Source organism: Rhinolophus sinicus, linkage group LG07 (genome assembly GCF_036562045.2).
Source record: "Rhinolophus sinicus isolate RSC01 linkage group LG07, ASM3656204v1, whole genome shotgun sequence".
In the NCBI taxonomy this organism is placed as follows: Eukaryota; Metazoa; Chordata; class Mammalia; order Chiroptera; family Rhinolophidae; genus Rhinolophus; species Rhinolophus sinicus.
The window spans coordinates 98,993,151-99,017,182 of NC_133757.1; the positions used below are offsets into that span (position 1 = coordinate 98,993,151).

Below are 24,032 nucleotides of genomic sequence, written 5' to 3' on the forward strand. Positions count from 1 at the left end.
TACAATGGATTTAAGAATTAAGATGTGTCTGTTAGCAAGGCTAAAAATTCAGATGTTAGCAATTAGAGCTATAAAGAGAAGGCTAATCTTTGCTTTGATAAATAGAGAGAATGAAAAAGGCTTATCAAGCAGCAAAGTGAAAGGGCTGAAGTAGAGAAGAGAAAATCTGAATTAAAAACATAAAATTTGAAAATTTTGTTTCATCTCCCAAGTGGGCAGGGGGAAATCACAGTTCTTATATGGAAGGAGCTGAAATACAGTTTATTACTCAAAAGCAATCTAAGGACACAGACATTTGGGGGACTCTGAATAAGCAAAGGAACCAACCTCATTAATTCCTCCACTTTATCATCTACATCTAGGTCCTCTTCTGAGGCTTCAAAACTGTACGACCTCTGACCCATGCTGTTTGCATGGTAGCGAGTTGGGGACATCTTTCCATTGGATGTGGATAACCGCTCGTTATTCTCCCTCCCATTTTGATTGGTAGTGCAAGGCTGTGGGGAGGTATCGTAACTGTTGCTAGGCGATGGGGACATTCCCGAATGTTGGGTTTGGGTGGAAGCTGTAGCTGTAGAGGAAGATGCTGGAACATTGTTGGTACTATTCCCGTATGAGCTCCCTCCGTAGCTGGACCTTCTTCCAAACTTGTCACTATGCTCTTGATCAAGACGGTCCAGAGTTTCCAAGGCATGGAGAATTTCATGTTTAGTCATTCCAGTTCGCCGAAGGCGCTGAAGCAGATCTATCTGCTCTATGGTAAATCTGGGTTCATCCGTATAGTGAGACATGGTTTCCAACAAACTAAAAAAAAAAACAAAAACAAAAACAAAAAAACAAACAAAAAGAATCCCTTTATTTACAATATCTACCAAAGAACATATCATTATAGAGAATGCTCAGAAGATTAAATATTTCTACATGAATTTCTTTACTGAAAATGATTATTATAATGAACCAAAATTTCAGTCACGGCAGTAATACCAAAATAACAGATTTAAGTATGTACAGTATTAAGCCCAGGCCATGTAATCACGCACGTGTTGTTTTCCATATCAAATTTATTATTCTATATTACAGTATTAATATAAAGTTGCTGAAAAAATAGTTTGCATTATCTTGTTTTACCAAGTATCAGCAAAACTGACCTAGAACTCTATAAATTCATTTAGTGTAAACAATTTGATAAGCTAAGCCCAAGCAAATACTAATAACCAGCAAAAATATTTAAATGGAAAAGTAAGGTACGTAAAACAAAAACAAAAACCTTATTAAGTACCATTTCACCCACCACTTAGCAATTTTGTGAGTATTTCATCTCTGTAATGCATTCTCTGTTAATTGATATCCTGAGAAATGGCTCTTTCATGGTTGTAGCCAAACTGAACTATTCTTTTTTCTTAGAAAATTGCTCCTACATTGTTTCCTTTAACACAAGATACTGTAGCACATCAGAAAATGTTTCAGAGTTAATAACAACAGTCATATATGACGTTTTGGTCAAGGATGGACCATATATATATAATGGTGATCCCATAAGATTGTAATGGAGGTGAAAAATTCCTCTCACCTAGTGAAACTGTAGCCATCATAATAGCCATCAAAATGTCATGGTGACGCTGGTGTAAACAAACCTACTGCGCTGCCAGCCATATAAAAGTATAGCACATATAATTATGTATAGGACATAATACTTGATAATGATAATAATAAACGACTATATTACTGGTTTATGTATTTACTATACTATACTTTTATCATTGTTTTAGAGTGTACTTTTTCTGCTTATAAAAAAATGTTTGCTATAAAACAGTATGCTGTGTTATGCCAGCAGTAAGTAGTCTCATACATTTTGTGATTAATGCATCTCTTGGTTGCATCCTTTTCTCTTGTGCTTGATTCAGCCTCGTGATGCTTGTACAGTAACATGCTATACAGTCTTGTAGCCTAAGAGCGATAGGCTATACCACGTAGCCTAGGTGTGCAGTCGGCGATACCATCTAGCTTTAGGTAAGGGCATTCTAGGATGTTCCCATAACAACAAACTGCCTAACGACGCATTTCCCACGCGTTTCCCAGTAGTATCCCCATAGTTAAGCAATGCATGCCTCTATCAATGGTAAGGGAATTGTCCAATATAAAAATTCTAACTACTTGAATTCCTTCCTTACAAAATCTGACTTTCCTATTTAAGATTCTTAAGGTGGTAATTTCTTCTATTTTTATAGTTCTAGTACCAAATGGGATGTATGGAATGTAGTAGGCTCTCAACTAAGTATTTGATGATGGAAATAAATGTCAAGACATTTTCTCATCTTTTATAGGCAAACATCTGTCCCTAAACTACTGGAGATCTGTTTCGTCCTCTATATTAAAAATGTATTGAACATTTATATCTACAAAGGCCCTGGGACAGAGTTTTGTATAATGTAATCTCATCTAATCCTCACAACAACCTTCTGTGGTTGATTTTTAATAAAATTTTATATTGATTGATTGATTATTGAGGAAATCAAGGCTCAAAGTGGTTTTGTACCTTGTAAAAAGTCTGATTAAGAAACAGAAAAAAGATTTAAGCTTAAATATCACTGACTCCAAAAGTATACAACATTCTGCTTTCTGATATACGGCCGGACTTACTGGAATCATGATTTGGGACATAAGCTGTTGTACTTTTTTAAGTCTCCAGTTAAAACTACTTAGATAAAACCATCCTACTAATGAACTACGGGTTCTAGTAATCGTTTTCTTAACATTTAAAATCTTCACTCCATCTAGAATTTATATTTACTTAATGAGTGTGAAACGATTTGAGCTTTATTTTTTTCCCCCAAAAGGACAGCTGGTTGTCCAATATGCTTTATTGAGTAATATGTCTCTGTTGTTGTGATCTGAAATGCCATCTTTATCATATACAAAATTTCCACACAAACTGTATCTAACCTTTGGATACTCTATTCTATTCCATTGATATTTTTTGTCTTTCAAATCCTTTTAAAAATAAGCAGGCAGAAATCTAGAATTTTTATGTGAAATCACTCTAGTTTTAGAGATAGGCTCATTCAAAATAAAAATAAAAAAAAATAAAAACAAACACATTTTGTGGACCCAAAATAACAAGTTGTAGGACATCTGTGCCCATGGGCCACAGTATCTATCTGCCTTACACCTACACACATTATCTTCTGCTTTCTTCCAGTACTTACTTGTCACTTGCTATCTATCATAAAAGTCCTATTTTTATGATTACTACATTCTTTCTTGATGGCCTAGGTTTGTTTCCTCCAACATTTTTTAATGAAAAATTTTACAAGCTGAAATAAATTTATAGTATACGACCATATACAAACCACTTAGATTATATACCATTAACATTTTTCTTGCTTTATCACATACTATGCCTTCCCTTATGCACTCATTCCTCTACTCATCTTATTTTTTGATACATTTCAAAATCAGTTACAGACACTTGTATACTTCCCACTAAATACTTCTGCATACACATCATTGACTAGAGCTCAGTATTTGTTCAGGGTTGTTGTTTTTTTTCTTTTGAGACCAAATTTACATAAAAGAAAATACACAAATCCTGTATTTATCATTCTATGAGTTTTGAGAAGTATGTACACCTGTGAAACTCAAATCCCTATGAACATACAGAATATTGCCATCACACCAGGAAGTTCCCTCATGTCCCTTCTATGTCCCTTTCCCTCAAAGGCAACCACTGCTCAGATTTTTTCCACCACAGATTAGTTTTGCGTGTTCTGGAAAATCTTATAAATGGAATTTCTGTATACTCTTTCATGTAAGTCTTCTTTCACTGAGCATAAAGTTTCTGAGATTCATCTATGGTGAATGTGTGTATCAGCAATTTGTTCCTTTTTATTGCTGGAACTGTAGGAATATATCACAGGTTTGTTTATCCATTCTATTTTAGACAGTTGGAATATTTCCAATTATTAGCTATTGCAAATACTTTGGCTATTACAATTGCACTCTACTAATTTTCTTGTTAGCTTAGTATATCCCCCTATAATATGTCATCACCTGGTTTGCAGAGAAGAGAAAACTTTCAACCAGAGCAACTCATTTACTTTTTCTCCTGACAATTTCAAAAGAACAGTAGACCTTGCTTAACACAAATGATGTGTTATTAAAATGCTGTGCAGGGCTGGTCATATTCTATGTTCCATGCTCGTTACATTACACAGGTACATTCACTAAGCTGCACACTACTGATTTGTGTATTTTTCAGTATGGATATTACACTTAAGGTTTGTTGAAAAAACTATATGACAATTTTCCTAATGGCTTATAATAGACAGTTTACACTTTAGGTTCTGTTTTAACCCTCAGCCCTTTGTCCACTCTATCAAGTGCTTAGTAATACAGCAGTCCCTTTTATCCACTGTTTTGCTTTCCATTGTTTCAGTTACCAGCGGTCAGCCAAGGTCCCAAAATATTAAATGGAAAATTCCAGAAATAAACAATTCATACACTTTAAATTGTGTACTGCTCTGAGTAGCATGATGCCATCTTGCACCCTCCTTCTCCGTCCTGCCTACAATGTGAATCGGCCCTTTGTCCAGCGTATGCACACTGTATACACTACACCTGCCCGTCAGTCACTTAGGAGCTGTTTGGTTATCAGACGGACCGTCGCCGTATCAAGTGTTCAAGTACCACTTATTTTACTTAATAATGGCCCCCAAGCACAAGAGAAGTGATGTGAAAACTGGGAGATACCAAAAAGAAGCTGTAAGTGCTTCCTTGAAGTAAAAAGTTGAAAGTTCTCAACTTAGTAAGGAAAGAAAAAAAAATCGTAGGCTGAGGTTGGTAAGAGCTATGTATGGTAAGAACAAATCTTCTATCTGTGAAATTGTGAAGAAGGAAAAAGAAATTCGTGCTAATTTGCTAAGAGAGACGACATTCACAAAACATTTATTACAATATATTTTTACAATTGTTCTATTTTATTATTAGCTATTGCTGTTAATCTCTTGCAATGCCTAATGTATAAATTACATTTCATCACAGGTATGTATGGATAGGAAAAAACAACACAGTATAAATATAAGGTTCGGTGCCACCCATAGTTTCAGGCAGCCACTGGGGTCTGGGAACATATCCCCCTTGGATAAGGGGTAATACTGTATATTAATCCTTAATCCTTGGAAGTTCTTTATAAAAGTAGCTGCCAAATCCCTTTGGTAGTACAAATAACTTACCCCTTAATTTATTAATTCGGTAAATTGGGGTTTCTGTACATTATTCTTTTCCCTTAAAAATGAAGTAGGCCTGTCCCTTGCTCACTTTCGTCTGTTTTCAAACTACGTCATAAACTGACCTGCCCTTACTTTAAAGATGAGACTTTAAGAACTGTTTTACTATATGGACAAACAAACAAACCAAAAACCAAACCAATCATGATATTGAAGGCACCAAAGTTTTGCCATCCAAAAACTGTGCCTTTTGGGATATTGATTGAAGCTGGTTATGAAGAAACAAAAAATTCAGAAAGAATCTTTGATGGCCCTTCCACCCCGCTTTCCTGCCTAAGGGAAGTCATATAGGAAGGACTGCTGCTGCAAGAAGGGAACCTTAGCATACTCACTTTAGGATTTTCACCTGAGACTTATATGAATGAAGTATAAGAAGCCAGGAAGGATCCACACAAAAACCTGTTCCGCTGGATTCTCTTCCATGTCTCATTGTTTCCGGGTTGCCTAGCAAGAATCTGTTTGCCGCATGTTCCACTCTTTCTTGGCTCCCTATGAGTCACCTACTTCCCCATCGAAATCCCAGCCCTCTGCCCTCCACAGCTCCTTGGTCCAAAATGGTATAAAAATCTCAACTGCTCAATGCCTTTTTAGGTCTCATTATGACACCCCCAAATGTACATTCATATAATAAACTTTGGACATTTTGTCTTGTTACTTTGTCTCTAGTTATTAATTTGATTATTAGGTCAGCTAGAAGAATTTAGGACGTGGGAGGAAAATAAATTTTTTACGCCCCCACAATGTTTTCCTATCTATTTATATCAGAACAGATAGTAATCTGTATAACTCTTCAAATCTCTCTCTGTATGGAGCAGCACTCTTTATAGTAGCATAAAACTAAAATAAATGATATGAATTTAATCTGTTACTAAAAAGTATCCATCCTAAAGCTGATATTAGAACTATCAGAACAAAAGAGTCCACAGTATCTGAAACAATGTAATATTTTATATCACTTCAGATTCGCTCATGATGGGAACCACTTTCATTCCAAAAGCCATACGGAGATAACAGAAGGCACCTATTATTTCATCTGCCTAGGATGCCTCACTGTTTCCAATCACAAGCTCCTGGGGCTGCCACTCATAGTACCCTCCCTCCGGGCCAATGAGGTGGACACACAGGAAGCCACACCTTGCTCTTCTCAACGTATTCAGGTCAGACTAGTGGACAGGCACTACAACTGCACTCAGTTGCAGGAAGATGTCAGTCTGGTACATTCCTCACCATGTGGAAGAAGCTAGTTTGTAGGAGAAGGAAGCAGACATACCAAGACATGCAGAGCAGAGGAGAAAGCGCTGCCGTGTTCATAGCCCTTGTTCTAAGAATTCCTAAGCCCCTGCCGCATCCCTGCTCTTCTTGCTGCATTGTGATGTACGAGGATAAATTTCCCTTTATGCTTCACCTTGTTTAATTTAGATGTCTGCGCCTTTCGCCGAGAGAGGTCCTTAACCCAAAGATACGCCTAAAGTAAAAAGATCTACAACTGCTAGACTGGAACGTTACGATCCCTGTTGAGTAGCATGATGACGATATAATCAAATAGGATCAAATATGTATAACACTGAAGGCACAAGATTTTCCTGAGAAAATGCCAAGATTAGAAGCTTTCTTGGATAGTAAGAATATCCAATGTGCATCAACATAAACAGAGACACACATTCTGTCATTTCCAAATTTTGTTTTCATAATTTATCTCATGTAAGCACATAGTCATGAAATTATGCCAGTAAATGATCTACAAAGGTCATCTAAGTCCATGATACTAGCAATTCTTTTAAAACAGAAAAAGACAACATGTAAGCCCAAGAATGTTCACAGGATAATGAACATCTTCCACTTTAAATCACTAATCTGAATGCAGACTCAGGCCAACAATAATGGAAAATGAGTGTGAAGAATTTCAGCACTGCAGTAACACAGGCAGTATTTAAAGCATAAAAGAACAACTAAATTGAGGAATTATATCTCAGTTCATCAATGGATGTTCTAAAAGACCATACTATCAGATCATAGGAGTAAAACTATTTCACAATAAATTTTATCCCTACTTGGGTATGTACCTAAACCCTTCTTGGATACGGCATGAGATCCAGAACATACTTTCTTAAACTAAATTCTACAAACATGTAGAGCAAAGACAGTTAAAGGAGTCACAAATGATTAATTGTGAAATCACATGCGTAAGACATTACTTCCTAACTTGTAAAGCATCGACACTTAATGAGATTTTATTTGATAACAGAATTTTCTTCAGCTTGACTCTGCTGTTTTTATCTTTTTATCTAAAATGACTAAGCAAAATATAGCCTAGTCATAAGTTAGTTTTGTTTTGATTACATGGTGCTTACTGCATGATGATTTAACAAACACATTCTAGAGTCAATCATAATATTCATCAACTAAAGATGTATTCAGGCCCTTCTTGCTATTTATGGCACATTACCTTCTTTCACAGATTAATATTACCATCAAAAGAGCGGCTGTCTTAAAGTAAGAAAATGACAAGAAATGAGAATAAGTAAGAAATGAAGATTTACTCAGGACTGAGCCTGACAGTATAGTAAAATGATTCTATAATCCTAACCAATAGGAGAACTGATAAAAGCATAAGAATACAGGCTATGACTATAGATAACAGTATAAAAATATTATTTTCTTAATAAAAAGACTTAGAGAAAATAGGATTATATTCCAATGTGTCACACTATAATAGTTATTTCTAAATTATCATTAAGATTGAGATTTCTCATTGTAGCCATCTCACCCATATTTGAAAAAACTTCCAAGTAAAAATATGCAGGTTTATAGAGGGAGATATAAATTAAGTGTGGAATCAGAGAACTGGAGACCATTTAGACACAAATCATTTCTTCAGTAAGATTTACTGAGGACTGCCTATATGTCAGACCATGCATGAGCCACAGAGGACGCAAGAAGTAACAAATCAGGCAAAAATTCTTGGCCTCGTCATGCTTACATTTTAGCTCAGAGAAGAGCTAAAAAAATAAAAAAGATAAAAAAATAAAAGGTGGGGGAGGAACTACAGCCCAAAGCCATGCAATGCCTTCCTACTTCCCAAGGACACGGCTACTTAGCATAAACTCAGGCTACAGTTCACATCTTCTGGGCCTATTCCTAAGACTTGTTGATTCAACACAGTCCATGAGAGAGGAAAAAAACTTTAATGCAAAACATAAATAATTAGGGAAACCTATCTTAATGTCTACTTACTGGGTTATGGAACTGTCGACCAAAACGGAAGGAATTTAATCGAAACAGAGACTGCACCAAATTTTAGAAATACTTATGCTAAAGGCACTCTGCATTAGACTCTAAAGATGCACTTAATGAGCTAATAGATGCTTTATCTTCTCTAATATCTGAAATTCCTGGAATATTTTTATTCAGAGGCCTATTTAATATGAACTAGTGGTTACAGTTCATATCCTAGCATAAAAGAACTCTCAATGTAATACCACCGTCTCAATTTGTTTTTCGCCTGACTCCAAAGAAAGGCTTTAGCAACTACATTAGCTAATAGGCTTAACTACATTATTATCCCCAGTAGGTAAAGGAAAAAAATAGCTAAGGTGCTAGGAGTTTGCACACAAAAGGCAGTATTAAGGTTAACAGTCTTCCAGTAATATGCTTGTCACCAGGAATCTAACACTAGCTCTCTCAAATGGCTAAACATCTATTGCACATGATTCTAGGCTATTAAGCAGTTTAAAATAATAAGGAGAGTAATTTTATGTTCAATTAAAAATTAACGTCAAGACTTCAAAGTTGAAAACAGAAATAGTAAAAGAGAAAGTTGAGAGATTTGAAAATTCATCAAAGAAATTACCACATGATTATGAAAACAATTCTTTCAACTCTACAAATGTCTGCTATCATTTTAAATCATAATCATAATGATTTCTCAACTTTATGAAAACAATAGAGAAGATAAAAATTAAGAGGACTAGATAGATACTTACACCACTGGGAAGGAACTCAGCATACTTTACATGAGGTGAATCAATATCCTTTCTAGAGATGATCAGATTTATTTACCATTCTGTAGAATAAAGACAGAAAATTCAGAAACACTTGTTAAGCCAGTGTTGAATAAAATTTTTAATTATACAATTCAAGGATATTAACAGCTAACATCAGCTAATCAGGTCTTTAAAATTATTTTGTAATTCTGAAATGAAACATTGGTGAAACAATGGTTTGAAGCAAAATTTAAAAATAAAAAAATACTAGTGATAGCTTTCAAAATTATTCACTTGGGAAAAGGAATGAATATCATATCCGTTACCAGACACCACCCAGGGAAATAGATTTAAACGTGCAATGGAATATATACACTATAGGGACATTCAAGATAAACTTTTTGATAATAACATCAGTGCAGTTCAGCAGAATCCTATAAACAAACAACATACCACAGCATGATTGCAACTGTGGGGTAAATTCTGGGGTCTAGTTCCAAGTATATTACATATTTTACTGCTAGCCAAATCTTGATTGACTTAATCCTCTAAGTCTCTATTTCCCCATCCATCAAACAGGGATTATAGACAACTTCAAAGAGCTACAAGAAGTTAAAACATTTTTTAAATGGTAGCGATGAAGCACTTCACAAACTATCAAGTAGCAGGGGCCATTACCACCAATTTAAAAAGGGATGAATACCTATGCTGCATTTAGATCACTGAACACAGCAGAAGTTACCAGTGGAGGGAGGGCGTCAAGTACTTCCCTCTTCTGATTAGCATGCTACTGCTTCATGCGCCATTCGGACACTCTGACCCCTTTAAATTCAGACATAAATCTTAACAGAAAATGAAATCTACTATTCATGGTTTAGGAGCTAAAGATCATGTATTACCGACTGAACTTATTAGCAATTTCAAACCACAATCTATAGAGGCAAATATTTCCATTAACTCAAAGTTAAGATTATAAATTAAATGAAAGTGTAAAATGTTGATGTCAAAAACTTTCACATTAAAATACACATTCAGCACTGAATCATTAATATATTAAGCAAGACCAAAGTGTCTAACAGTGACTAACGATATATGCAAAATGTACAAGGTAAAGTTAGAAAGCTTTCACATTTGCATATCCTAAACTGTAGCTTTAATGAAGTTCCTGTTGTACTTAATTTTCTTGCTGACTTAAGAAATACCTGTCCTGAAAAAGTAGATATAAAGTACAAAGAAAATCTACTGAAGATGTTGCTGACTGCATATCCCTAGACAAAATATCAACACCAAGCCACAAAACTGATTACTGGTCAATACACATTTTTCACTCTTGCTCAAACTCAGTTAAATATACTAAGTAGCAATGTGTGCTGGCATAGGCACAGATCATAAGGTGTGATCCCAGCAGTTTATTAAACTGTCAGGGAGTGTCCAATAAAAAGTACACACACATACCACCTAATAGATGGCCTGTGATAAGACTAAAAATAAAAGGTTTATGAGAGTAACAATTTAGAAATTAATTTAGGTTACAGAGAACTGGGAAGGCTTCTCAGAGTGAGATCTCAGCTTTTATCTGAAGATTAGAATAAGATTTGCACCAAACCAAGGTGTGAAGGGAGGTGAGAATCAGTAGAGAAAAGACTCTTGGGAGAAGGACCAGTTAAAGCAGATTATGAGGCATGTTTGGGGAATTAAGTAAACCTGTGTTCCTGACCTTTAACATGTATGTGTGAGGAGTAGAAAGGCTCAAAAGGGAAAAATGATTTCCCAGTAAAACAGGAAACTTCAAAACTGACCCAAGAAATGAATTCTTGAATAGAACCAAATACCATAAATTACAGATAATTAAAACTCTGCTATAGAAAAGGACATCAAGACCAACTGGGTTCTCAGCAGATTCTTAATCTTAAAAACAAAACAAAATAAAAAACCCATAATTCTAATAACATTAACCATAGAAAATTACAGAAAATGTTACAATTCGTTTTATGAAGTCGGAATAACTCAATACAAAATCTAATAAAGGTAGTACACAAAACGTACCATAAACCAATTTCACTTGAAAGTTAAATGTAGAAATTCTAAATAAAAAAAAATCCAATTAAGACAATAAAGTCCAGCCATATATCAAAAATAATATACTACTGTAATTAATTGCAGAAATGGAAGAGTGGTTCTTTTTTAGCAATGAATATAATCCAATATATCAACAAATTAAGGAGAAAAAAATCATATGATTATATCAGCTGCTAAAAAGGCATTTGGTAAAATTCAGCAGCCATTTTTAATAAAAGCTCTATGAAAAACTATAGAAAAAAATTAAACATTTTTGGGAAAAAATAGCAAGTATTTTAAATAGCAATACACTAAAACTATTTCAAATAAAATTACGGTTGTATGCACACACTATAGATATATTACATATGTATGTACATCACATATATAGCTATACCTACGTCAAGAATTTGCTTCTATATGAAAATTTGGTATCTGTGGAACTGAAAACAGAGTCGGAAATGGATTGATTAGAGGCGGGGATGGGAAAGATGATGTCCACAGGGAATATTTTTATTATTTTAACTATATGAATGTTATTCATTCAATAAATCAAATGACTAAAATTAGGAATTAGGGCAGTGAACTCACTAAACTCTTTATAATTCAACAATGACTTGAAGATAATAGAAAACATAGTAAGACATAAAAACAAATTAACTGGCATAAATTGGAATGAAAGAGAAAAATATCTTTTTACTAAAAATCTGATGAAATACCTAGAAAACGCAAGCAATTCTAGTAAAAGAAAACTGAAATTAATAAAATAAAGGACAGGTATGATACACTTAAAACTAATAAAAATTTCCTCTAGTTTAGCAGGAGACACCTAGAAAAATGGGGAAAATATTTCATTCACAGTAGGAACTTTTTCCCAATATGCATGAGTAACTGCATTGAGAAATAAGCCCAAAAGATTTTTAATTTAAAAATAGGCTCTTAAAGTTATAAAAGCACAAAGTCCAAAGACCCCCAAGAAAGTGAAAATGAGAAAATCAAAAGTGGGCTTCACCGACCAGATATTGGAATATATTCAAAAAACATTACACAAATCAACATGGAACTTGCATAGGAATAAACACACAGATGAGTGGAACAGAATAAAGAATTTAAATATATATCTCAGTACATATAAGAAAATGTACAAATCAAAGGTTAAAGTTTATTTCAGCAGGAAAGGATAAATAATTTTTTAAAACAATCATCACAAAACTGGTTATCACCTAGCCAAATAAACTAGGTCTTTATCTTATATATATAAAAAATAAACCTCAAGTGGAATAAAGTCAATGTAAAAAAACAAATCATAGCAATAAAAAATGTAGAAGATAACAAGTCTTCTAAATATTCTTAAAAAAGAGCAGAAACTTTAAAAGATATACATAAAAAGTTTAAAATTTCCTATTATGAAAAAACCATAAACCAACTAAGCAATTAAATCAGAAAAAAAATTTGACATGTACAGCAAAAGCAGATCCAAGTTGTCAAGTTTATAAAAAAATAGTCAACTTAGTTGAAATTAGGAAAATAACAATTTAACAATGAGATATCATTTTAGCAAAAATTTAAAAAACTGATAATATCTCCTCAAAAGGGTACTGTTATATTTCATTGGCCTAAATGTGAATTATGACATCCTTCTGGAAAGCAATCTGGCAACTTATATTAAAATTTAAAGTACTTACACCTTTAACCTATCAGTACTATTCCTGGGAATCATCATACAGAAATAAAAGTAATCACATATAATATGTACAAGAACGTTTATTGTCACTTATTTTTCAATTTTTTGTTTCTATAAACAGAGTTGTTTCAGTCAATACAGGAATGAATTACAATATACTTTAACCAACTGACACAATGAAGTCATTAAAAAGGATAAATGACTAGAATTTTATCAGATGACTTGGTGAGATCTGCACATCGCAAATGAGTCAAAAAAGCAAAATGCAATCAAATGAGTATGATTGTGTTTAAAAAGAAAAACAACCAAAAAATTATTTTATACATGTCTCACGTCAATATGTATATACAGATATGTACATACACACACACATACACACATTACTTATATATATCTAAGTATACAAGCATGGAGCAAAAACAGGTGGTGAAAAGGTAATCGAGAGTTGGGGTGAAGGATGGGTATGTGTATGGAACACAGGTCAGGAGGATAAATGCATCTATGCAATAAATAAATGCATACATTTATGCAATAAAATTATAAAAGTTCCTACTATCAGAAATGGATTCAATTATCAAATGGTTAGTTTGTGAAAAATCCTAAACAGTCAGGCTGAACAATGAAGAAGCCCACTGTCAGCATTGTTGACTGACCCCTGAAACAGCTATTACACGGCCCCCTTCACCATTCTTTTAGAAGAAAAATACAACCCAGAAAAATCCACTAGGAATAAGAACTGTAGATGCTGTGTTACCCACAGGTGGTAAGAAGGCTCTTTTTACCCTAGTTTTTCTTTAATATCAAAAGTAGTAACTGTATAAGGCAAAAGAAAAGAATTTCAAAAGACCCAATAAAAGATGTCTGCCTCCCACTCCAAATTCTTTCTCTTCCACTCAGACACCAGCCTCAATTTCTTCATACATCTTCGTACACATGTGAATATAACTTTAGGATAAATTCCCAGCAAATTGTTGTGACAAAGAGTACACACATTTTAAATTATAATAGATGGATTTTATCAAATTGACTCCCAATTTATACTCCCACTTCGGGAAATGCTTAATTGTGAATCCAGTACATCAATGGTGATTTACAATTGAATTTACATCGTGCAGTTCAGCATGTATCTGTTTCACTCAATGATGGTAAACATAGAAAGGGCAGAATATTTAAATAAAGGAATAAAGAAATAAGAAACAAGGAGTGTAACGATTTAGGAAGAAAGCAAAGCATAAGGGAGTGAAGAGTTAGCTTAGCTGTAGCACAGCAGCAAGCAAGCCATCAAAGGGAGAGGTAACAGGGAACATTACACACACCAATTAGTGAGACCATTAAACCCAGCTCTGGATACCAAAAATAATTCTCAGAAGTTTGAAACAGCTATTACAGGGCCCCCTTTACCATTCTTTTAGCACCTCACACAGAACCCAGTGTATCTGTCTAAAATATCTATTTAAAATAAAACAAAAAATGTGTTAAAACACAGAGGTACACAAGCCTCATGATTCCCTAAGTTAGATACTATTAGTAACTCCAATTTATAGATGAGGAAGTGAAACGTCTTCCAGACCTGATACACATTAAACATACACACACACACACACACACACACACACACACACAAACTCACACACACACACACAAAAATATAAATACATAATACACGGAGGTGACAAAGGTCATAAAACTCGACTAGAACCAAAAGCTCTCAGTTTTTCTGTCCAGAAATAAATACTATTATGTTTTTATTTAGCTTCCTGTTAATCCTTACAAAGATAAAAACTAAGAAAATAAATATACATAGACCTGCATGTATCTAACCTACAATTTTTAATGGTGGTTTTAAAAAACATTTTATTATTAAAATTTGCAAACATGTACAGGGTAGAAAGAAGAGAGTAACAAATGCTTATGTACCCATCATCCAGCGTGAATAATTAACAACTCCCCTCAGACCTCCCCTGTTCGCATGGATATTTTCAAGCAAATACCAGACAGCATATCATTTTACATATAATCATTAGCAAGCTTTAATATTTGGCTTACAAATCCAGAGTAGCTTAGACACAAAAATTTAGAAAGTGGTTGGGAATGTATAAAAAGGCTTTTCCACAAGAAAAAAATGATAGCTGCCTGAAAATAAAATAAATGAAAATAACTAATTATAAATAAATACATATACCAACAGTGACACATTAAAAAGTTAAAGTAGGGCCAGCCCGGTGGCTCAGGTGGTTGGAGCGTCATGCTCCTAACGCTGAGGTCGCCGGTTTGATTCCCACATGGGCCAGTGAGCTGTGCCCTCTACAGCTAAGATTGTGAACAATGGCAGGTAGGAGTGGGCTGCTGTGTGCTGCCAGGGGCGGTGAGTGGCCAGCAGCCAGCGAGTGGCTGGTGGCCGACGGACAATCGGCAACCAGCTGGGGGGAACGCAAGGCTCATAACACCAGCATGGGCCAGGGAGCTGTGTCCTACACAACTAGACTGAGAAACAATGGCTTGAACCGGAGTGGGGGGGAGAGGTGGAAGGGGGGGGGGGGACCATTAAAGTAATGTTTAGGGTCTTTATTTTAAAAGGTCAGGAAAGTATGTGACACATTTGTTTTTAAAACTTTAAATGGTTCAAAGAAAAGTTTACATTTTAGGGAGTTAACCAGAAGGTGTGTCACTTATGTCAAACATTTTTTCCCTTGAACAATGCCAGATAAATGAGGTTTTATGACATTTGGCTGTGATTTGAGAGGCACCTGGAGAGTTCAGGTGAAAAATGGTTGGTGACATGTGAAGAAAACAGAACCATGGATATTAGGAATTAATAACTCATCTAGATTAGAATACTAATCTCTCAAACAATGCCTCTAGATAGTTTAAAACTGTAAATAACAACTACCATCACTATTTAACGAATACTTGTCAGGGCCAGATATGCACTGGGTAACTGCTTTACACATACAAACTTATTTAATCTCACAATCCCCTGAGGTAGGTAATCAAGACAAGACACTACCTGCCCAAGGTCAATCAGCTAATGAACTTCCTTTTCTTATTAAACTGTAGTTGAAGTACTTATGTTGGCTTCACCTTTCTTCAAAACACAAGATTAGGGACACTATTTCTTTTCATTTCTCTGGAGCAAATGTCTAATTGTGATATCTACTGTGCAACAAGTTGAGCAGCAGATATGCTTCTAAAATACCTAATGATGTTTATGTTTTACTCCTTATGATTCATGACTAAAGGTATGTCACACACCAAGGACATTTTTATTCCAGAAGCATAATTACATACACTACTTGTCAAAATTTAAAGACCTATAGACAGACACTTATGCAGCTTTTAGAAACGTTTAATGGAGAGTTTGCTGATAAAGAGTTTCCTTTTATGATTCTAAAACTGTTTCTTGTAACTTCAACCCACTCATCTGGCTGAATCAATAAAGACTAAATTTCTTCTTTTCTCTTTCACAAGGCAGCCTTTTAAATATCAGCATAATCTTTGTAAAGAGTCTAAATATTCCCAGTCCTGATTTCAGTCTGACATGGTTTCACTTACTATTATCCTCTTCTCTTAAAACGGGGCTCCCCAAACCCAACACAAGACACCCCTAGAGCGCCTAACCAGACAGAGCAGGATACAGGGAACCATTAGTGCCCTTGTCCTGGATCTAAAATTATATCACTTTCTCCCACCACCAAGTCATTTTGTGTGTGTCTTAAATTTGCAGACAAAAGTCTTTTGCACATTTCTTTAAGAAGCAATGATTAAACATCTATGATGTAACTGAAAACCAGTCTTCCCTTTTTCCCAGCTTTTTTAAAAAAGCAAAATAGTTTCATTTTTGCTTTTCCTTCTAAGCAAATATTAATATATATATATATATATATATATATATATATATATATATATATATATATATTTTGCATCTATTATCTGTGTCACTATTATTTATTATCTGTACAAGCTCCTAAAGTAGTACCTGGAACATAAATGGCACTATTTTTGTTACATTTGTTGAACCAACTCATGAATAGATAGAAGAGGGCAGACCACTCACATTCTTTATGGCTTCTGGAAAGGAGTCTCTAGGCTACCATACTTCACTGCTAGATGATGTTGACGCTTTATCAATAAACAATTAATCAGAAGAGCCACATGACTGCCACATGCTTTCTAGAATTTACTACGAGAGTCTAAAAAAGGATTACAGGTTTTGATTACTTTAAGACATATGGTTGGTTTTTGACGTTATCCTCAATCTGTTCCCAACTTTTTTCCATTCTAAAATAATTCTATAACCTGAAAATAAAAACACACATTTCCCTATTATTAATAGTAGGTCATCAGTAAACTCTGTTGAACTATGCTATGACCTACCCTTCGGCCAGAGGCTCAGCCTCCGTCTCTGCCTCTGTGTGTGACTCCAACCATTAGCACCTTTATACCTAGTCAGTTTACATGCCACTTCCTTTGTGGCTTCATTATTTCTGAAAGAGTTGTAGCTATACACTCTGCGGCTTGATTTCAAATTTTTTGATTCATTTCAGTTCAAAACACATCTATGGAGCACCTGCTGTTTAGCATTCTCTACTACGGAAGTCTCAGGGTGCTCTGCTCCCACGGGGTGGTTACCGTCAAATTCCACACGCCCTACTCCACTCTTACTGAACGACAGTACAAGTATGTGACAGCAAGCAGCGCTTTCTCTCCATGGCAGCTTAGCACGCTTGTCCCCAAACGGTCCTGCGCATCAGCACCACATGGGTATCTTTTAAAAGCACAGAATCCTTAGCCAACTCTGGACCTACCGAATCCAAGTAGCTGGAAGTAGGGGGCACAAGAATATTTTTAAACAGCTCCTGAGGTAATTACTCTAGCAGGTAATTAATTCTACTTGGAAACTACTGGTTTAGAGGACAGAAAAGAACTCTAATAATGCAATGTCCTATCTCTTGTGTACAATATAACTAATGTCTAGGGATAAAGACAATTTTGAGCATAACGTCAACCAAAGTAATTCCTATTTTATCCCATACCAACATTCCAAGCTTCATACCATGTTTCCCTGAAAATATGACCTAGCCGGACCATCAGCTCTAATGCGTCTTTTGGAGCAAAAATTAACATAAGACCCGGTCTTATATAAGACCGGGTCTTATATTATGTCATATATAAGACCCAGTATAATAATATTAAATTATATCATATTATATTATATCATATATTATATTACATTACATTATATAAGACCGGTCTTATATTAATTTTTGCTCCAAAAGACACATTAGAGCTGATGGTCGGCTAGGTCTTATTTTCGGGGAAACGCAGTATTTAACTAAGTAAATTTAATCAGTTATTCATAATTGAAGGCAAGTTTGATAGCACTTAAGATATGTCTACCTCAAGGGAATGACAGACACTGGTCAAAGCAACTCATCAATATTCCCAAACTAGTTCTCTAACCTCATCCTCATCTTACCTACTGGCCTCAGCCAAGCAGTTCTTAGCTCTTCAGAAATGGAATGCCTTCCTCCCCCTTTCCTTTCTACCAGCCTCGGTGACTCATAGCAATAATGCAGCAATCACCCTTTACAAATTCTCTGCTAGCAGAGAACCACAAATATATTTCTATTATACTATATTATGATAATTCATATACGAATCTGTCTTTCTCTCCTAAAATGGGAGCTTCGTAAGAACAGGAATTGTTTCTTACCAATTGTCGTAGTTCCAGCCTCTACAGATGTGCTAGCAACATTGTAAGCAGCAAATAAATCTTCGCTTAGTGAAGATATAAAAGAAAATGCCTATTTTCAAGTCCCATTCAACTAAGATAATCTTTAGGGTTCCAATCCTAAAAACTAACACCAGAAGATTCCAATCCTAAAAACTAACACTGGAAGATTCTGCATTACTAAATTGTAAAATACTGCAATTGGAACATTTTCTAAGATAACTGATAAGCATTTATCAAGTATGTACTATAAGCTAAATTCTGTGCAAGTGCTGAGGATACAAAAAAACTGAGCTTTGCTCTGGATAGTAGGGTGAGTAACAGGAGGGTTCCCAGGACCAGGAGACAGCCTGTTACTGGTGTACAGTCTGTATCACAGAGCCCCTGGAGCCAATCTCTATTAGGACTCGTGATGCCCTGAGGTAGCTAGAAATACCAGCTTAGAATTCTTGAGGTCAACAACTCCATGTTGCTTAACCCGTGACAGTTCTCCAGAGTTCACTCCAACAGGAAAACTTAACATTTGAAGGGCAGAGTCTCCTATCATCATAAATAATTTTAAAAGTCCGTGTGTCTATCGTTCACGAAAGGAACTACCCCTGGCCTAAAATAAACACATAAAAACTATTCCTATTGGCATACATTTAGAGTATTTTGATGTAAAAACTTAACAATTGATTCACAGAACCAATCCAGATGCAGGGATCTATTGCTCAAACATTCAAGTGGCTTTGAAGCGTCTACTCTCTATTGCAGGCGGCAGAGTATCAGTAATACACTTATAAACGATTCCCAGAGCAAAACTCTGTGTTTCTGCACTTCTGGAAGATCCACTATCTTCCTCCCCATTTTGCATTTTCCCTATCCCAGTAGTTCCCAATGTTTCATAAATGAAATAATTATAGAATTTGAGTAAGAGATTTCCTTAAGCTAGACTAAGGTGAATCATAAAATCTTATATTAAGCTAGAATTGATCTTAGCAGTGTTTTCCAATCACCTCAGTTTACAGTTAAAAAAAATCTGATAACAGAAGCCAGAAACCCTGACTCTCAGGTAAGTGCTTATACTAATTTACCTATGAATAAAAGCAAATATTCCGGTCAGCTATTCAGAAACTTAGGGTCTAGTTCAATGCATGTCATTTGAAGGTTTTGTTAAAAGTTCGGAATTCCTATAAAAGTGCAAACAGAAGTTATCTACAGTTGGATCTAGACAAATATTTCCTGTAGAGGGAGAAATAAAATTGAGAACTATCATCTTAAGAAAAACTATAGCATGAGATAATTTTCTGGTATTCACTTTCTCTATAGGTATAATACTTCTTCTCTCTCAATCCTGCAGGACCTTGTATTTATTCCTTTATGCTTTCAACAAATATTTACTGAGCACCTATTATATGCTAGATACTGGGAAATACAGCAATGAAGAAAACAAAAACCCTGTTCCATAAAGCTTCCATTCTTGTGATGAAATGCAGGTAAAAAAAACAACAGTCAAACATACAGTATTCAGATCATGATAATAACTACAATAGAGAAAAATAAAGCTGAGAAAGAATTGAGGGATTGTGTGGTGGGGTTACAATTTTAAATAGGGTGCTCAGAGAAAGCCTCAGTGAAGAGTTAAATCAGAGTTAAGACTTGAATGAAGTTGGGAAACATGTCATGTACATACAGGGGAAAGAGCATTCAAGATCAAGACCTTGAGGCAGAAAAATAATAGAAAATTGAAAAATACTTAAAAAAAGACGTTGAGGCAGAAATTGTTCATCATGTTCAAGGAACAGCACCAAAGACAACATGGTTAGAGTTGTATGAGCAAAGGGTAACGTATCAGAACATGAAATCAGAGAAGTGAAGGCTACTGGGAGGACCAGATCAAACAGAAGACTATAGTTGAAAATTTCTACTAAAAATTACTAAATATTGTCTTAGCTAGATAGGGATTAAATCAAGAGCCTTACTAGTGATGACCCAATTTAACAGGAAACTTAGCAAGAACTGCTAATGGTAGAATTTCTGATATCGACAGGTTAGTACAGATATTATTTTTGGACATTTCCAGCATCCATTAGATGGTACTTCAGAGAGCACCATCAACTACTGTTAAGACTAGCTTTGAAGTATCCTCTTGTCAATACTAGGAGGTGAGTGCTGAAAGGAGGATAAGAAGGCAGAGGATGAGGGAATTCAAATGCTCTTCATTGCAAGATAAGTGGAGAAATGTTTTACCTCCCATATCTCAGGAGGCTATGCTAATATATAATTCAAAATAAGGAGGTGGCCAATAAGATAATGTTTTACAACGAAAAGTTGAAGTCAAAGAAATTCCAAGGAGCCAACTTACGTTTTACCCCAATACTCATAATACTGCAAGCATCCCAAGGACAACCAAAGTTTCTTTTATTTCCCACATTCCCCATAGTCTAGTATAGTTATTTTAGGGCCTCACATTTTGTACTGTCTGACTGAACACACACAATAAAGAGTATCTCAAGTTATAAGAAAAGGCTTTCCTGAGCTCTCCCAACATGAGTTGGGGAACACACAGCCTTCTTTTTTCTTTCAAATTGTTGTTTTTCAGTTACAATTGACATTCAGTATTATTTTAGATTAGTTTCAGGTGTCCAGTGCAGTGCTTAGACATTTATAGAATTCATGCAGCGATCCCCTGACTAGTCTAGTGCCCACCTGGTACTATACATAGTTTTTGCAACATTGTTGACAACACTCTCTATGCTGTACATCCCATGACTATTTTGCAACCACCAATTTGTATTTTTTAATCCCTTCTCCTGTTTCACCCAGCTCCCCAATTCCCCTCCCCTCTGGCAACCATCAGTTTGTTCTCTGTATCTGTGAGTCTGTTTCGGTTTTGTTTGTTCGTCTATTTTGTTCTTTAGATTCCATATGAGATCATATAGTATTGGTCTTTCTTAGTCTGACTTATTTCACTTACCATGATACCCTCTAGATCCACGCATGTTGTTACAACACACAGCTATCTCATACTCCTGTCGTTAAAAGCCTGAGGCTGCAGATAACCATCACATTTTCTCTATTTCTTTTGTTCTGTGTTCCCCACGACCTGGCCATTTCCAGCAAGATCATGTATTCTACTCCAGAATCATAAGAGCTTATCTCAGAGTTACCTGCTTGTCTCTGTATATTTCAGATCCCTTATTCTAAATTATTTACTTCAGATATCTACTTACAAGTTCATGAGTTCTCAAATTATAATGACAATTATAAAGAATGCATCATACAAACACACAGTATTAATATTTTAAATTAATTACTATATGCTACCCAATGCAACTAGCTCTCAAAAAAGTACCCTTTGTGCTATAGCTTTACATCTAATTATAGGTGGCAAGATTTTTCAATCTATGGAATAATTTCCAGGCTCAAATCAGTTAAGAATTTTTTCTATTATGTCTAACCAATTTTTTAAAAAAGTTATCTCAATCTGTATCCTATGCTCTTTATTACTTCTTTTATATAAGTTAATATATAAACAAAAGATGTAAAAATACCTACTAAGCACATTTGTGTAAAAGATAATTCCTATCAAAGGCAGAAAATGATTCAGTCTTAAAATTCTGAGTTTATACTTTATACCATATCCCCAAATACTAAGTGTTAAATAACTTCAACATATAACTTGACAGGTTGTCATTTTACACTAAAATTTATAGCTGGAAAACCCCACTCTTTATATGGTGAACTAAAGCAAAACACAAGTATATACTAAACCAAGGGGTGCCAATTACACTCCTTAGCAAGTTCTTTTATGTGTGACCTCCATTTCACTTGAGACTTTCTCTTTCTGCTGCTGTTTTAATGCCACAGTTTCCAACTATCTTCCTTCTCTACGTCCATTCCTAATCCTGTTACACATAGTTAACAAAATAATATTTCTAAAATGCAAAACTGAGAGTAGGACTGAATAACACTAAGACTAAGAGACTTGGAGCAAGACTGTTTTGTGTTGGAAAAATCAGGTTCTACCACGTGTTAGAAGTTTGATCTTATACAAATGTCTTAATCTTCCTAAGTAAACCCTGGTTTCCTCCTCTGCGAATTGTGGGCAATGATATCTCCCTCAATAGATCACTGTGAGGACTAAATAAGGTATGGTAAAAAGGCTCCTAACGCAGGCACCCAGAAATGCTTTGCTCCCTTGCCCTCTCGTAAGCTTGAACCATTCATCTTTCAAAAAGATTATCATATCCTTGGGGAAAACTGACTTGAGTTCAGAAAAACAATGTAATGGCTGGTATTGAGAATACTTGTTTTCTAGCAGGGGAGTTTATTTGGAAAACAAACTATGATGAGAAAGTAGTTTCATGAGTATGCAGAAAGCCAGAGCTGGGCAAGGAGCACTTAGCCAAGAACTGCTTGAACAAGCTTGCTTCCCACCCCTGCCCCCGCTGTGACTGCAGGGATTCATTGTCCCAAGCTTTTTTTTCAAAATTGAGTGTTTTATAGTGCTTCTAACTAACCTTTGAATTACTCTAATTATGAGTAAATGGCTGTTGACTATTAGTGAAAAAAAATCTAAAGCAGTAGTTTCTAACCATCTTGAAGGAGTTGTTTTTATCTCTCAAAAGCTGTGAATCACCTTTGGGGCAGAAGCAACATAAGTTTTGAAAAGAGAGGTGATACTGACAACTGTATAACCCTATCCAGTGGGAAATTCTGACAAATGAAGAGACATGAGGTAGAAGAGACCTACCAGGTAAGAGTTTTTGATCCAGTGGGAATCACAAGCCAATGTTTGTAGACTTTGGCTCAAGCTATTAATTCTTCTTCTAATACCTCATAGAACAAACCACATTCAAAGAATGCCAAGAATGACTTCAGACAGAAAAACCTTTCTTGCTAAGCTTATATTAATAGTTACTAATATCTGTGATCATGTCCCCCCTGCCCCTTCAAACAATGACCAAAATCTAGAAAGAATTCTGGTAGACATCATGGAGAGAACATAATGAGTATCGGCGTTCTTGGTGCCTGGCTGCTAAAATTCTAACAGTCTCCACCTCTAAAATACACAATGCTTGTTGGAGGCATAGGATATGGTGACTAAATGAATAGAAATATGGTATAAGAATCGCATTATTCTGTATGCTCTGACTAGAACACATCAAAGTGAAAGAAGTTCCAAATAAAGATTTAAGAAGATGGACCCTGATAATATGTAGAACTGACTATTTGAAAAGCAATGGAACATCTAGAGGCAATATCCAGCTGACAGCAGATGAGGAGCTAGAATCTGTGGGAGTCAG

At 35.3% G+C, this 24,032-nt stretch overlaps 1 protein-coding gene across 12 annotated transcripts in view; it reads right to left on the reverse strand.

Moving 5' to 3' along the window:
* HMBOX1 (homeobox containing 1) overlaps positions 1 to 24,032 on the reverse strand; it is a 167,237-nt gene that overhangs the window by 94,951 nt on the left and 48,254 nt on the right. For all 12 annotated transcript variants that reach the window (XR_012498141.1, XR_012498140.1, XR_002137473.2 and 9 more), the window contains exons 2-3: positions 9,269 to 9,348; positions 328 to 804 (exon numbers count right to left, since the gene is read on the reverse strand). Coding sequence is in view for 9 of the 12 variants with exons in the window: in XM_019733209.2 (XP_019588768.1) it covers positions 328 to 804; positions 9,269 to 9,291 (500 nt within the window). In the remaining 3 variants the exon portion in view is untranslated. The remainder of the gene's footprint in view (positions 1 to 327; positions 805 to 9,268; positions 9,349 to 24,032) is intronic.